This window comes from Halichoerus grypus, chromosome 5, assembly GCF_964656455.1.
Source record: "Halichoerus grypus chromosome 5, mHalGry1.hap1.1, whole genome shotgun sequence".
NCBI classification, from domain to species: Eukaryota; Metazoa; Chordata; class Mammalia; order Carnivora; family Phocidae; genus Halichoerus; species Halichoerus grypus.
In genome coordinates this window covers 9362317-9379510 of record NC_135716.1, presented here as the reverse complement: position 1 = coordinate 9379510, position 17194 = coordinate 9362317, and the positions used below count along the sequence as shown (strand labels likewise).

The 17194-nt window shown below is 41.8% G+C and overlaps 1 protein-coding gene across 1 annotated transcript in view; it reads right to left on the bottom strand.

Moving 5' to 3' along the window:
• Positions 1 to 17194, bottom strand: part of TMEM71 (transmembrane protein 71) — a 30296-nt gene that overhangs the window by 1923 nt on the left and 11179 nt on the right. Inside the window, exons 7-9 of the mRNA XM_078071658.1 lie at positions 5139 to 5214; positions 1615 to 1676; positions 1452 to 1512 (exon numbers count right to left, since the gene is read on the bottom strand). Of these exons, the coding sequence (XP_077927784.1) occupies positions 1452 to 1512; positions 1615 to 1676; positions 5139 to 5214 (199 nt within the window). The remainder of the gene's footprint in view (positions 1 to 1451; positions 1513 to 1614; positions 1677 to 5138; positions 5215 to 17194) is intronic.

Sequence of the window (17194 nt, the reverse complement as noted above, 5' to 3'; positions counted from 1 at the left end):
CAGAGTTCTTAACAAGGTTTCATGGTTTCTCTGCCATCTTTTTTTTTTTTAATGTTTTATTTATTTATTCATGAGAGTCACAGAGAGAGAGAGAGAGAGGCAGAGGCAGAGGGAGAAGCAGGCTCCCCGCCTAGCAGGGAGCCCAATGCGGAACTCGATCCCAGGACCCTAGGATCATGACCTGAGCCGAAGGCAGACGCTTAACCATCTGAGCCACGCAGGCGCCCCTCTCTGCCATCTTTCTGATTAATTGTACAAGTTCATCTTAAAACCCAAAGAGAAGGGATTTGAACAATTTGCACCATCTGACAAGCAATGACAATGTTTTTACTTCTGAAAGTTGAGTTACAAAATGGCTCTTTGTGTGAAAATCTGTCCTTTAGACATTGTTGCTTAGTCCAGTCCTGAAAAGTGTGACATCTCAGCCCAGAAAACTGAGTGTGCATGTGAATCTGTCGTCAGTGCCAGGCGAGGTGTACTCCTAAGTCTCTGCAGACCTAGAGAGTGACCTGTAGCCAGAGGGAAAAGGAAGTGAGTATCTTAGAGGAGTTCATGTCATTATTATACAAGGCCTAAAGAGTAAGAATTTCTTGGGTGGCCTCAGGACCCACTTTTCTTCTAACTATGAGGTTAAACAAATCTTAGCTATATCAATGCCTGTCCCCCAGAAACCTGGAATGCCAGGAAACAAAGGGAAACATCACTCAGAGTGTCAGGAAATCAATATTGGCTAGAGTTCTACACAAAATAAATCTTCCCTAAGTCCCATTGTGATTTCAGAATTAACACAATGATTTCATAAATAGGGCAACATCGTGTCAAGAGCAAAGGCCAGTAAACTAATTTGAATTACAGACATCCATCCGTCTCCAAGCTATGGGAGCTGGCCTCTGGCAGCCATATTGAAGAGAAGGTAATTAACACAATCCATCTTGTGATGGGATATGGTGTTTTGCAGACTGTTTGAAATTCTGTGAGCATCTCACCCGGACCCCAGTAAGCCTTTGAAATATGATGAGCCATGGCAGTCAGCACACAGGGGGATCGTTAAGTGAGTGAGAGATGGCAGAGAAACCACACTTTGTAACTGAGACCATTTCATGGGCAGTTTGCCAGCTATTTGGGAAACTATAAGATAAAGGCCTCTCAATAGGAGGTATTTATAAAGGGCAGTGCTATGAATCTATAAAAGCACTCTGAAACGATTTAAAAATTTTAAATTCATGTTATTTATTAAGTCCTACTGCCTTAAAGCTTAATTCTCTATTTTGAGGAATTTGTAGGAATTTAAGAGACAGGATGATAATGTTATTAGATTTTAGCATGAACAAGAAGTATTCTTCAGGACAAACGATCAGGACCTTTCCTGTATGTAGTCATTGCCATCTATTACTCAGCAAAAAGCATTCTCGAGAATAGATGATAGTCATCTCCGTCCAGTCAATACTTACTGAGCATAGGTGGTGGATTTGACACAGCTGGCAAGGCCAGGAAATAACGACTTGACAGCGTCTTGGATAAGAAAGAGAAAAATATTTAAGAATTATTTTTAAAGGACCAGAATTGCAATAAAATACAAGGATCAGAGGAATAATTTGAGAAGTGGTTACTTACAGGCAATAGTTATCATCAATGAGCATGTGAAGACACTGGCTAATATTCCTCCCAGAAACCATCTGAAACAACAGGATTTCTCAGGTTTAGCAAACTAATTATGCGTTTCCAACATTCTTTTAGACTAACTAAAGGCTTATGATTTACTTTAAGAATTACTATAACTACAATGATATAGTGTGGCATTGGCCAAAGGATAGACATGGAGGTTAATGGCAGAGAATGGAGAGACCAGAAGTGAACCCATATGGGTACAGTTAACTGAGTCTTATCAGAGGAGCAAAATCAGTTTGATGGAGAAGGATAGCCTTCTCAGCAATGGTGTTGAAACAGTTGTATATCCACATGCAAAAGAATGAACGTAACACCTCATATACATCGCACCTCAACACAAAATTTAACTATGTAACTCAAAATGAGTCATAGTTCTGAAATGTAACCACAAAAGTATTAAATGTCTAGAGAAACAACGGAGAAAATCCATATGCCAACTGCTTTACAACCTTGCCCAAAAAGTGTGTTAAAATTTTAGGTTTTTACCAATCTGATGGGTATTGTTTCACAGGGTGGAATTTCTTTTTAAGATTTTATTTATTTATTTGTCAGAGAGATTGAGAGGGCACGCACAAGCAGGGGGTGTGGCAGGCAGAGGGAGAAGCAGGCTCCCTGCTGAGTAAGGAGCCCAATGTGGGACTTGATCCCAGGACCCTGGGATCAGGACCTGAGCCGAAGGCAGACGCTTAACTGACTGAGACACCCAGGTGTCCCACAGGGTGGATCTTTTTTAAAAGAATAATTTCCTTATTGTTGTTATTTTCAAAACATGAATCACTGAAAGAAATTATAAATAAATACAGAAGGGAAAGGAAAATATCACCAAAAAACTCCATTGGCCTAAAGCAGCCATTAATAAATGTTGATGAATACCCTTTTAAACATCTCTTTGTATGCATTTAAATTTTTTAATTGAGACTTAAGAGATGTACAGTAAAGCATTTAAATTGCACATTTGGATTTTTTTTTTAAAACTGAACTCCTGTATTCCCTACCCAGATCAAGATATAGAATATTTCCAGCAGTTCTAACATTTCCTTTGCCATCCTTCCTACTCTTTTCCCCAGAATTAACCATTATTCTTTTTTTTTTTAAAGAGAGATAGAGAGGGGGTTAGGAAGGGCAGAGGAAGAGGAAGAGACAGAACCTTAAGTAGGCTTCATGACCAGTGCGGAGCCCCATGCGGGGCTCAATCTCACAACCCCAAGATCATGACCTGAGCTGAAATAAAGAATCAAATGTTTAACTGACTAAGCCACCCAGGCACCCCATTAACCATTATTCTTATAGCTATAATAATGGATTCATTTTGCCTTTTCTTGAATTTTACATGTATCTGTAATTATATAGACTCTTGCGTCAGATTCATCCATGCTATTACACATATCAATAATTTTTCTCTTAACCAATCTCTTACTTAAATAATCTTTTTAAAATTTTTGAATAACTTTAGGGTTACGGAGAAGTTGCAAAAATAGCACAAAGGGTTCTCATTTACCCCTCACCGAGCTTTCCTGAGGATTAGCATCTTACACTACTATGGCATACTGTCATAATGAAGGAACCAACATTGGTACTTCACATTCAACTCCACACGACTTTTGGACTTTACGGTTTTTCCCTAATTTATCCACGTTCCACAAAGCCATCCAGGATGCTTCATGACATTCAGTCATGTCTCCTTAGGTTCCTCTGGGCTGTGACAATTTCTCAGACTCTCCTTGGTTTTGATGACCTTGACAGTTTTGAGGAGTCCTGGTCAGATAATATATAGAACATCCTCAATTTAAGTTTTTCTTTGGTTAGACTGGGGTCTGGAAGCCCACAGAGACAAAGTGCCATTCTCATTACATTGTATCAAGGGTACAAGGTATCAGTATAACTTATCCCTGTTGATGTTCACCTTGACCATCTGAGCATCTGAGGTCATATTTGCCAGGTTTTTCGGCTGTAAATTTCCTTTTTTCCCTTTTTCCATGCTCTGTTTTTTTGCAGGCAAGTTTCTAAATGCAACTCACACTCAATGGATGGGGAGTTAAGCCCCTTCTTAGTGGGGTGGGGGGAGTAGTATCTACAGGAACTAACCTAAGAGGAACATTTCATTAATTAGTCCCATGAAATAAAAGTTTCCATGATCAACTACAGTTTGGAAACACTAAGATAAATAAAGGTAATCATGTTTCTTCACTATGTTATTTCACTGGGCCTATATTATGCTAATGCACATATGATTCTATGACTTGGGATAGACAATGCAGAATTTTGCAAACTTATTTTTAACCACAGGACCTCCCCCACTTTTTGTTCTTTTGGGCCATTGTGATCTAAAAATACTTAATACTACTTAAACCTCTTAATTATCTGGGATGCTCGTTTTAGAATACAGATTTTCACTAGATCTAAATTAGTATCTCAAGGGTTGAGATCCAGGACTTTGTATTTAAAAACACAACTCTCCCAAGTGATGTGAGGTATTTGGCCCTCAAGAGGTGGGCCTTGAGAGCAAGCAACACTTGCTTATCAGAGTTCAAGCACCCCAAAACCCCAGGTCTGGGCCATTTATCCCTGTTTCATTGATTCAACAAATACTGATGAGCCCCTGGCACTGGGAATACAGATGTGAAGGAGACGTACAATGTCTCCACTCTCATGGAGCTCACATTCCTGCAGGGAGAGATAGATCATTAACATTTAAACAGGTGAACATATAATAAGTCATGTGGTGATAAGTGCTCTGAAGAAAAGTAAAGCTAGGCGTGTATGGTAGAGAGTCGTATGCTATTTATACAAGGTTGTCAGGGAAGGTCTCTCTGATGATGTGACATTTGAACAGATTCCAGAAAGAAGTAAGGACACATGTTATGAGGCTTTCTAGAGAAGGCTGTACTAGGCAGAATAAAGAGCAAGTGCAAAGGCCTGGGGCATGAGTACACTTAGGATAGAAAGGACTTGACCATCGTCCCAGAGACTTGGGCAAGAAGAGAACAAGAATGGCATGCTGGACAGAGGGTAGAATGGAAACATGCCTATAATCAGGCAAGAGCATTATGTGATCTGAGATGCTGAGTGGGCTTCCCTGGAGCACATATTTTATGTTAGGATATAAAAATGTAATGAGAAAATGGAGTCCCAGTGGGGACTCCACATGTCCTTACTGGGACTTCAAGTGCCCTTGAACTCTAAGCAGGGTTACTCAGGTTTTATCTGTAGCAGGGAGTCACTGAGGACTGAAGGACCATATATAATAAAATCCAATTCCTAGCAACACCCATTGTCTTTTGTACACTTTGTGAGATAATGAGAGTGGGGAAGTGATAGAAAAAGGGGCACTTAAGGGGCACAGGCAAATGAATAAATCTTAACCACGGAGCTACTGAAAATGCATTGTCAAATCAGGTGAGGAAATTATCAATCAATTACAGCTTTATTAATTATGAAACACTGCTGTATGAAAATAAAATCTGAATTACCTTGCACATGCGCAGATGATGAAGCACACAGCCAGCAGAATTGCTGGAAAGGAGACCTCTCGCCACAAACTGGTTTCTAATGGGAAAAATAAAAATAAATGGATTAGAAACCATTGCTGATAATCTTGGAACAACAAAATTGTAATAACATTTCTTTTTTATACACCAAAGAAACCCCACAAAACACATTTTCAAATGGATGTCAGTTCAAGCAATTTGCCATAAGTAACAAGATAAAATTATCAAATGTTGTACAGATTCATTCATTAGATAATTTTAGCAAATAATAATTTTTTTTCTGTCTTTAAGAAATGATTATGCTACATAAACAGTTTGGGGCTTGCGTTTTACTGTAATGCTGGGGAAAGATTTTGTGGAATATATGCTAATGTCAGAAATCTCATTCTGGTGATGATGAGGATCATGCCTAAAATTTGTAGAGTGCCTTATAATTCACAAAGAGTCTTCATACCTCATTGAATCAACACAACAAACTGTGAGGGAGGTAGGGACCACTGTCATTTCTCTGCACGCGAGAAGACCAAGACTGAGAGATGATGAAACTTGCCCAAGGTTACACAGCTCTGAGGTGTCAGAGCCAAGATTTAAAAACCATGTCTAGCCAGAACACAATGTTTTGCCTAAAATGGGGCAGGGAAAGAGAATTGCAACTTTGCATACTGGGAGTCTCTAGAGGGCAAAAAAGAGAACATATATTATGAACTATTTGTCCTTGCAAAACTCTGCTATTGGTAAAATATTTCAGTGTTATAGACCCACAGTGGAAATGACACGAAATCCTACAGCAGTTATAATCATAGGAGTTAAACCAATCGTGAACCTGAGTATTGCTCAAGTCACCTAAAAGAAATCAGAGCTGGCTTAAGGACGATCACATAAAGATCTAAAGGAAAGGATAAACAGACCTCAGCTTAATTTCTGCCAAATGATTCAAAAGCTCAATTTTGCAGCAGTTGTTTAAAACTTGGAATGACTCTGTGCTGTGAATGTATTTATTTCTTCTATTTCTGCTATGAATGAAGATTGAGTCAGCTAACAAAACCTACTTAGTCCATGATGTGGGTGGAGTACTGAAGATTGGCAATGCAAAATATAGCAGTTGTGAATGATGTCACTGCGAATGTACAGTATTTCATGTATACTGTGAATTCAGTAAGTTATTGTGGGTTCAGCTGAACACTCAATCTAAAGTGTGTTTGTATTCTTAGCTGACTCTGATTTGATGTGGAATTTGGAAAATATTTCCTTACAGAAACAAGTCCAGCTTGACAAACTGCTAAAATCGTTAGACTTGAACAGTGAACAGAGACTGGTTTAAATTCAAATTCTACAAAGATATGATTGTGTGATTTGATATAAGGTATTCACTAGTTCATTGCATCAGTAGCCATTTACTTAGTATCTAGTTTGGTTTAGTTCAACTGTCAGTTCCTTCAAGAAGCCCTCCTTGACTCCTTCAACTCCCCTGTGGCCCTCAGCTGCTCCTTCTCTGTACCCCCATTATCCCCCATGCATTTCCATCAGCAATCTTAACATACTGAATTAAAATTGCTGTTTGTAACAATGGATCGTGTATCACCACATCAAAAACTAATGATGTATTGTATGGTGACTAACATAACATAATAAAATTTAAAAAAATAAAAATAAATAAAACTGCCGTTTGCTTTCTCTAGATTTCCCCACTTGCTTGCAAGCTCAATGGAAATAGTCAGGATCTATCTGCTGTTCCTTGGTGGCACTGGGGTGGTGCCCCTGGGGAGGCGCCTCTCCCTTCTCTTAGTGCATGGTTCACTTGGAGACTGAGTTCCCTCCCAGCATTCGATCCACTTCTAGCCATTTGGAGCTTCACAGACTTATCGACAAAGTGATTGGTTTTGCCATGTAAATGGGACCCTTCCAGAACCATTGAAATTGGGCCTCTTATTATAACTCGAGAAGGCTATAATCTCTTTCTGCTGGACTGGAATCTGGGAAGTTGCAGGCACAAGGCCACCAAGAACCACCATAAAGTAATCATAGCCTTTTTAAAGAGTAAAGCTGACATAGAAGACAAGAAACAAAAGAAGTAGAGACTGACAGAAATCTGAAATCTATGCTGGGAATTTTCATTAATTAACCAATAAATTTCATGTGAGTTGGGTTTCCATCCAGTGGAACTCAGACTGTCCTAACTGACAGAGATGATGCCAGGCATGGCTGTGTCCTAGCAGGTGGAGCATCACCCGGACTGCGTGCTCACAACCCACCTGTGAAGGAGATAGAATAGAATCAGATGTAGAACTTGTCCGCTGGGCCTTCGTAGCCAGAAGAAGAAGAGGAAAATCTTTTCAGCAGAGATACATTCGGAGGGCTAGGGAAGCAGAGGGAAGTGTTACCTCCACCAGCCAAGAAGGGGGCAGACAAGACCCCACAGAGGTGTTCTTTGATTTGGGCCTTGAAGGAGTAGGGTTCTTCCAGGTACAGCAGGCTGGAGACACATTCCGGACACGACACAGCAAAGCACATGTACAAAGGCTTGCTTGACCTGTCTAAACTTGAGTATTCGTATCTGTAAAATGGAGATAGCACAGCTAATTGGCCTACCAGTTTTGGAGCACCTGCTCTGTACCAGGTGCTACGTGGGCAGGTCGGAATCCACAGATAACTGAGACATACTGCCCATCCTCAAGTAGCTCACAGCCTGGTGGACAAGGCACAGAAATAAATATGCAAGAGCAGTGCAGGAAATGGGCATGAGAGAGGGAAACCTTGAAAGCTAGAGGAGCACAAAAAGAGTCACTTAACCCCCCCTTCCAGAGAACAGGGTGGGATCCCTGAAGGAGGTGGCTGTGGATCACCTGGAAACTGTCTAAACAATAAAAGTTGCTTTCTCTGTCATCCCAGCGCCTGGAAGAGAACTACAAAAGCCTTGAATACTTACCTAGTAGCTTTCCTGGGAACAAAATGGAGTGGGCGGATAGTGGCCTTTGGGAAAGGAAGGATGGTCGGTGAGGTGCATATTCATGGTTTTGTGAAGACAAATAAAGAGAAGATTTTTTTTTTTTTTTTCCTGTTTAACCTCAGTCTTATGTAATCATAATCTCATATACATTTTGAGTACTTAGGATACAGGACACATGATGCTAAGTGCTTTCCTCCAATTATTTTAGTCATGACCAGGTAGGAACTATGATATCTCCATTTACAGATGAAAATGCTGTTCTAGAGAGTTCGGTGAACTGCTTCTGAGTTACAGCTAACAAGTGGGGGCCGGGCTTTGAACCTTGGCAAGCTGAGGACAGAGCCTTGATGCCACGCTGTGCGCAAACATGATTAATCCGATGTTGGCAAACTGGAGGTTGAAGAACATGCTTGTTGAATTTATTTCAGATTTACTCTTGACAGGAAATACCAATATCTTTATATCTTTCGACTTTTCCTTGCCAGAGGCATTGCACTAAAGGGTGCTTCTGTCTTCCTTCCTTTCTTTTTCTTCTTATAGAATATGTCACACACACAGCTAAGTATGAAACATAAAATCACAGACACCTGTGTACGTATCACCCAGCTTTAGCAAAGCTTAACATTTTGCCAAATGCCTTTGGGGTTTTTAAAAAAGAAATAAAATGTTGCAAATCCAGTCCTTCTGGTGTCTCTAAGATGACACCCCAAAAGCAGGCACCTCCTCTGTGCGTGCGTCACCAGGGTCCTCCCCTGCTCCCACAGGCCGACCCGTTCCCAAGTGCACCTTAGTCATCTCTAACTCATTCTTTGGCCCTGAAAGGAAGAGTTCTTTGGGTGTGGCAAAGATGAAAAAAAAAAAAAAAAACTCACTTGCATGATCCAATATGTTCCCCGGGAAATGTTCAGAAGCCGTCACATGAGACTGAAGAGGCCCGTCGTGGGAGTTTTGTCTCGAAGTCGGAGACACCGCATGGTTGGGGGAGGAGGCTGCATTCGGCTGCTCTGACTCCCAGGCATCCATCAGGGAATGGTCAGAATCCCCTCCTGGAAAAGGAGAAGGGCTCAGTGTGCGTGTGGGTGTGTGGTCATTGACTTTCCAGGCACAGTAGCCAATGGTCATCCCCACTGCAACGCTTTGGGAGTCCGATGGGAGACGGGTCTCCGGGTCGGGTGGTATTTCAATTTGTCCTCATCTTTGAAGGGCCCCAGAGGAAAAGACTCTTCAGTGCAGAGACGAGCAAAGGCCAGAGGCATGAAAGTGTAGTGAAGGAGGCCCATTCCAATGTGGTTAGAGCAAAGGGACCCGGTGGGACATGAGGCTGGAAAGTGAGACTGAGGGTGGGTCGCAGGAGGCACCGACTTCCCAGTAGAGGGGTCTGGAATTTATGCTGCAGACAGTGGAGTGCTGGCGTGGCTCTGGGTGAGGGTGCACTGGACACGCACACTTCTGTGGCATTTTCAGGTAGATAAAGTAATATGTGGTTTTGGTATATGGTAAAATCTAGGTGGCCTTGATGATCATGAACTAGTAGCCTAAGAGTCATGTATAGAAGAAGACTTATGGATAAAATGTCTCACTCTTAATCCCTGAGTGCATTGGGGGTTGTACAGATGGATTTGAGAGATGTGTGATGAGTATATGAGCCTCTCTTTTTAAAAGATTTATTTATTTATTTTGGGGGGCGCAGGGGCAGAGAGAGAGACAGAATCTCAAGCAGCCTCCCTGCTGAGCGAGGAGCATGACTCGGGGCTTGATCTCTGGACCATGAGATCATGACCTGAGCTGAAATCAAGAGCCTGACAATCAGTTGACTGATTCACCCAGGTGCCCCCGCCTCTCATCTTTATTGCACCAAACTATAGCAGAGCCAAGTCCTTCTATTTCTCATTCATTCATTCATTCATTCATTCAGCAAACATTTACTGGATGTGATTCTATATGAGGAGTTGACCCAGCTGCTAGGATACAATTGTGAAGATGATGTCTCTGCCCTCATGTGCCTTATGTTCTGGTGGGGGAGAAAGATAATAGCTGTGAAGGACATTCTCCCTCTATAAAATACCTTAAAATGCTGGATAAAATATAATAAACATCTTAACTTTTTTTTTTTTTTTATTCAAGGAGGCTGTGGTCTGGAGAGGGACAGACATACACGCCAACAATTAGGATGCAGTATGGGGTCATTGCTACCATGAAGGGCAGCAGAAGGCATCCAGTGAGAGTCTAGGAAGGAGTGTCTGAGTCCATCAGGGGAATCCAGGCAGGCTTCACAGATGAGATTGTACTTAAGTGAAAACTTGATGAGTAGGAGTTCTTCCAGGGAGACAGCAGGAAGACGGAAGGGCAGAGACAGAATAAATAGGAGGGGAGGAGGGGAAGGAGCAAGAGGACAAGGGAGAGAAGAGGAGGAAAAGAAGAAAAGACATTAACCCATGCGAGAACATGAAGGAGGGTGTTCCCTGAAGAGCGAGTTCTCCTATGAGCGTAGATAGGGGAGCATGTGAGTGTGGGCACTCCTAGGAGGTGATCTTGGCTGGACTGCTAAGCAGGGGTCCGGTCATGAAGGGCCTCATGGGTCACACTCAGTTGCTATGATATATTCCCAGGCAATCTGGAGCATGAATGTAACGTGAGGACTGCTCTGTGTTGAAGGGCTCGCTCAGCAATGAGAGACTCCCAGCTCCTGGGAATGATTGTGGAACCCCCAAAATACATGGGGTCCTCATATAACAGTGCTTCTTAACTGGAGGAGATTTCTGCCCCCAGGGATATCTGACAATGTTTGAAGACGTTTTTGGCTGTCACAAATTGGTGTGTGTGTGTGTGTGGGGGGGTGAGTTGCTACTGTCATCTAGTGAATAGAACCCAGGGATGCAGTTACCATCCTATAATGCACAGGCGGCCTCACAATGAGGGATTGTCCAGTCCCAAGTGTCAATAATGCTGAGGTTGTGAAACCCTGTCACAGAGGGAGCAGACCCAAGTGTAGAAGGAATGTTGATCATTAGTGCTCTTTCAGCAACTCTGGTAAGCACTTATGAGCACAGAACATCTGTATTTTCCTACATTTTCTATATCTTCCTGATTGCCCTTACTCTTGTCAAAACACCCTGCATCTCGCCTTCACAGGGCAAATCATAATTTATGATGTCATAATTATTATATAAACACATACTATATAATACGTAATTTGTGTCATTTTTGTTTAATATCCGCCTCCCTTGCGAGACTAAAGGCACCATGAGAAAAAGTACACTTCACCCAGACACCAGCAATAATGCGGAACGTATTGTTAGCATTCAGTAAGATATGTTAATAAGTAGAGAGTTCTGGTAGGGGGGCAGGGAGGATGAGACATGAGAAGCCGCTATAACAACTTGGGCCACTGTAACAGGGTCACAGCCGTAGAGACAGGAGTCAGTGCTCACCTTTATGGAGACTCAAGCTGATTTGAGTTTGAGGCTTTAAGTAGGGAGAGTCACCTCCTAGCCCAGGCTGGTGGGCTGACTCTGCATGTGGGGCTCCCCTCCCACTCAGCCTGGATACTGAGCAAATGAGCTGGTGCTTTTGGACCAGGGAATTTCTGCCAACCTTGCAGTCTCCCTCCCACCATCCCACCCACAACCTGCGGCCGCTTGACAAAACGCAGTCTGCAGAAGCATCTCTGCTGGTTGCCATAGAGAAAGGAAACAGCAGAAAGTGAAACGTAGGGATCATCCAGTAATGATCATGCTGCAGAGGAGGTCCTGAACCATGTGCACTGCAGCGCTATACACAATGGCCACGCTCCCAAAACAACCCAAGCATTCATCAATAGATGAATGAATAAAGAAAATCCTGCCATTTGCAATGCCATGGATGAACCTGGGGGACATTATGCTAAGTGAAATAAGCCAGTCATAGAAGGACAAATACTGCATGACTCCATTTACACGAGGTACCTAAAATCGTCAGCCATAGAGACAGAGAATAGAATGGTGGTTTCCAGGGGCTGGGGAGCGGGGAATGGGGGATTGCTGTTCAATGGGTATAAAATTTCAGTTACGCTAGATGAATAGGTTCTAGAGATTCACTAAATAACATAGTAGCTATACTTAACAACTGTATTGTGCTCTGCAACATTTGTTAAGAGGGTAGCTAGATCTCATATTAATTGTTCTTACTACAAACACACACACACACACACACACACACACACACACACAGGGACACAGGGAAACTCTGGAGTGGTTGGATATTCCTAATGCCTTGATTGCGGTGATCGTGCCACAGGTGTTCGTACCTGTTCAAACTCATCAAATTTACACATTAAATATGTATAGTTCTTTGTAAATCAGTTATATCTCAATAAAGCTGTTAAAAAAAAGAGAGAGAGAGAGAGAAGCCTATCTGGTCAAATTCACGTGGAAGTGAGAAAGAACTGAGAACTTTCATGGCTGATTATTTCTTGAAGAGTGATGCTTAACTAAAATCTGCAGAGCTGTGGATGGGAGACATGTGAGAGTAATCAAAATGTCCCTGTGCTCTGCCGCCTTGTTAAACTTAGAGCTTTGTACTGGGAGCTGGATGAACTAAAAATGTGTCCTATGTGGAGTACTGGACTATTATGCAGAATTTTCTAGAAGAGATGGCATTAAAGAAGGAAACTACAAAAAAATCTTAACATTAAAGAATGATCAAGGAATTTTCATCTGTGGGAAGACATGGTTTGTCCCCAAATGTACACTTTCCCTAACTGACATTTAATTTTTGTCTCCAACCTTAACAATAAACGAGAGGATCCTAATGCAGATATTTCAGCAAACAGCTCTTCTGTATCACATTTGAAGATATTAATTCTATTCTGTTTCTCCCGATTTATTTAAATTCAATCTAGCTTACTTCTGTTTTAAAAGGGCGTGTTTCTTCTAAGTGTATTTCCATATCCTTGCATATAAAATGGGCATTATTGTTTGCCATGGAGGGAAACACAAAGCCACATACAGATGCGGCCATCAAAGATATTTATAGGAGAGGCATTCGCTCCGGAGAAAGCCACAGACCTCTAGCTGGGAAGCTTTGCCTGAGGTTGTCCTGCCTTTCTTTCCTCGGACTGGCAGAAGTGGAGTGGGCAGTCCTAATCAGTCCTCCCTGCAAGAATGCTTTATCTTCTTTCAGTATGACTCACAGGCCCTGGGAATGTCTCCCGAACTGCAGTCTCGGGGTCTGGGGAGCTGCAAAATGCCATGGCTGAAAAATGAATTGCAGCTGATGAGGAAGGTGTCTAGACACAGCTGCAGAAGGGGTGAGCTAAGGATAAAATAGGCAACCAATAAAAATCCTTTTTAGTCTCAAAAACGAGGCACGAGAAAGTCAGGGGAAGTAAGTTTTGATTGCATCCCTTGCCCAGAGAGAAAACAGCAGAACAATTTAATTTTGAATTCTTCTTGAGTCTTCTAATGAGGCAACATTTCCAGAGAAAAATAAATTGCTGATAAAAGTCACAGGGCCTTGGGTAAATCTGGAAAACAAGAAGTCTGGGGAAGATTTGATTACAGTTGACAGCAGAGATGAGGGATTTCAAAGTCCTGTGTGCACCCGGTTTGCCTAATTACTGATTTTGGAGGGGGGTGGTTTGATTTGTTATATTTAGAAGATATTTGGAAACCATGGGAATTTTAGCAAGATATCTCATACTCGTGCAGCACTGCTGTGGTCCAATTGCTTTATAATTGTTTGGACATGTTTCCAGGAGGCAACTATGGGAAAACTAGATGTTAATTTCCGAATATGTGAAACATTGCCTTTAGAACACCGAGTCTCAGACTTCCAGGATCCAAGCATCATTTTCCTGATTTTTGTCGTATCCCAGAGCCTGCCTACTCTTAGCCTTTTTTAATATTTTCTTTAAATTGTTTCATTAAATCTTGCCCTTTGAAGGAAACTTTATGTCAATCACTTAAATGCCATACAGAGAGGTAAATGTAAAACTGAGTACAATGAAAATGAGACTTTATTTAATTTGCCCTAAATACTGTTGTACCAGAAAGCTCTGAGCCTGTTCTTTGTTAAAAGAATTTGGTGAAAACAAAAGACTAGCAAGAGTTTGAGCCTTAAAGCTACCAAAATTCTAAACTGAGACTTTCTCCTTGGTTATGTTGGGAGGACTGAGAGAATTGGAAAAGGGACCGCAGCTTCTCTGTCACTGTGAGATTCAGTGTTCATGACTTCTTTTTTTTAAAGATTTATTATTCATTTTGAGAGAGAGAGAGAGCACACAAGTGGGGGTTGGGAGGAGCAGAGGAAGAAGGAGAAGCAGGCTCCCCGCTGAGCAAGGAGCCCTACATGGGGTTCTATCCCAGGACCCTGGGATCATGACCCTAGCAGAAGGCAGATGCTTAACCAACTGAGCCACCCAGGCGCCCCGGTGTTCATGACTTCTATATCCTAGCGGTGTCTGCCACCCCAGCCCACACTTCGGGAAATGTTGCTTTAGAACTGAGAAGAGACTTGCCCCATGTACCCAGGAAAGCCAGCCTAGAACCAAGGGATGGAAACTTTCAAAAACCACCCGATGGGTCAACATAGGCAAGCCATGCTGCAGCAGCATTACCAGTGAGAGGAAGAGGCCGCCTTAAAAAGTCACGGCAGTCCAAAATGAGCAAATCCATGGAGACAGCAAGCAGATCAACGGTTGTAAGGGGCTGGGGGTGGGAAGGAGGGACGGGGAATAGGGAGTGACTGGTAATGAGTGTGGGGTTTCTCTTCGGGGTGATGAAAATGTTCCAGAATTAGAAAGGGGTCATGGTTGCTTGGGGCAGTCACTGTGGAAAACACTATGGAAGTTCCTCAAAAAATTAGATAAGGAATATAGAGCTACCCTATGATCTAGTAATCACTTTACTGGGTATTTACCCAAAGAATACAAAAACATTAATTCGAAAAGACACATGGACCTCTGTGTTTACTGCAGCATTATTTATAATAGACAAGATATGGAAGCAGCCCAAGTATCCATCGATGCATGCACGGATAAAGAAGATGAGGTGTATATATATATATATATACACACACACACACACAATGGGATATTACTCAGCCATCAAAAAGAATGAAATCTTGCCATTTGCAACAACATGGATGGATTTAGAGGATATAAGGCTAAGTGAGATCAGCCAGTCAGAGAAAGGCAAATACCATATGATTTTACTCATATGTGTATTTTAAGAAACAAAACAAATGAACAATAACAGCCAAGAGACAAGCCAGGAAACAGACTCTTAACTATAGAGAATAAACATAGTGATCAGAGGGGAGGTGGTGGGGGGATGGGTGAAATAGATGAAGGGGATAAGAGTACACTTATCATGATGAGCGCTGAGTAAGTAGAGAATTGTTGAATCACTGTATTCTACACCTGAAACTAATTTAACACTGTTAATTATATTGGAATTAAAATAAATTTTTTAAAAAGTGATCATGGTTGCACAAACTACCTTGTGAATATATTTTTAAGAATCACTGAATTGTACACATTAAAATGGTAGATTTTATGATATGTGAATTATATCTCAATTAAAAGGTAATGAGTGCTCCTGATTACTGTAGGCATTTGTGCCCATCTGCCAGGGATGCCAGGAGTAGGTAAAATGACCCCTATGTTGCCTTCTGATTAAAGATTCCTTACGTAACTTATTTATCAGAAACTTTCAAGACTATAGGACACTTGAATTGACTTCTTTATTAAGCTGTACACCACTAGCCATTTCTTTATATTCTCCTCTTCTATGACATGCTCTTCTGGTTCCCTGTTTGAGAAATTTTCCCCAGAGAACCTTTCCTGGGTAGAGTGTACTGAGCATGTGCTCAAGACTCTTGGGTTGGAATCTGGGCTATGCTACTTATTAGTTGTGTGGCCCCAGGGAAAGTGTCTAATCTGCCTTAGTTTTGCCTCTCTATAAAATGGAGATAAGAATAATATTCTCTCCATCTTGTTGCAAATGATAGGATTTCCTTTTTTCATAATGCTGATTAATGGGGCGCCTGGGTGGCTCAGATGGTTAAGCGTCTGCCTTCAGCTCAGGTCATGATCCCAGGGTCCTGGGATCGAGCCCCGCATCCGGCTCCCTGCTCAGCGGGGAGCCTGCTTCTCCCTCTCCTTCTCCTGCTCCCCCTGCTTGTGCTCTTTCGCTCTGTCAAATAAATAAATAAAATCTTAAAAAAAATAATGCTGATTAATATTTCATTATATGTATATACCATATTTTTTTCCCCCATTCATCATTGATGGGCATTTGGGTTGTTTCTCTATCTTGGCTCCTGTAAATAATGCTGCAGTGAACCTGGGAGTGAGGATATCTCTTTGAGATTTTGATTTCAGTTCCTTTGAGTACATGCCTAGAAGTGGGATTGCTGGATCATATGGTAGTTCTATTTTTAATTTTTTTTTTTTTTTGTGAAACCTCTACATAGTGGCTGGACCAATTTACATTCCCACCAACAATGCACAAGAGTTCTCTTTTCTCCACAACCTCACCAACATGGATGTGCCTAAAGGACATTATGCTAAATGAAATAAGTCAGACACAGAAGAAGAAATACTACGTGATTTCAGCAGTCCATGTTTCAGATGTACAAGATGAATAAGTCCTACTAATCTAATGCACAGCACAGAACTTATAGCTAACAACGCTGTGTTGTGGACAAAAGTTTGCTAAGAGGGTAGGTCTTATGTTGAGTGTTCTTAACACACACACACAAACACAAACACATACACACACACACACACACACACACACACGAGTAATACTCCTTCACAGACACTGGAGAGAGGAGATGTACATAATATGGATTGGTTGGGGGATACCTGGATGGCTCAGTTAGTTAAGCATCTGCCTTTGGCTCAGGTCATGATCTTGAGGTCCTGAGATTGAGCCTCATGTGGGGCTCCCTGCTCAGCGGGAGTCTCCCTCTCCCTCTGCCCCTTCCCCTACTTGCTCTCTCTCTCCTAAATAAATAAATAAAATCTTTAAAAAATATATGGATTGGTTGGGATAACTCTGGCCCATGACACTCATCATTGTTAGGGGAAATAATGATTGGAGCTTCT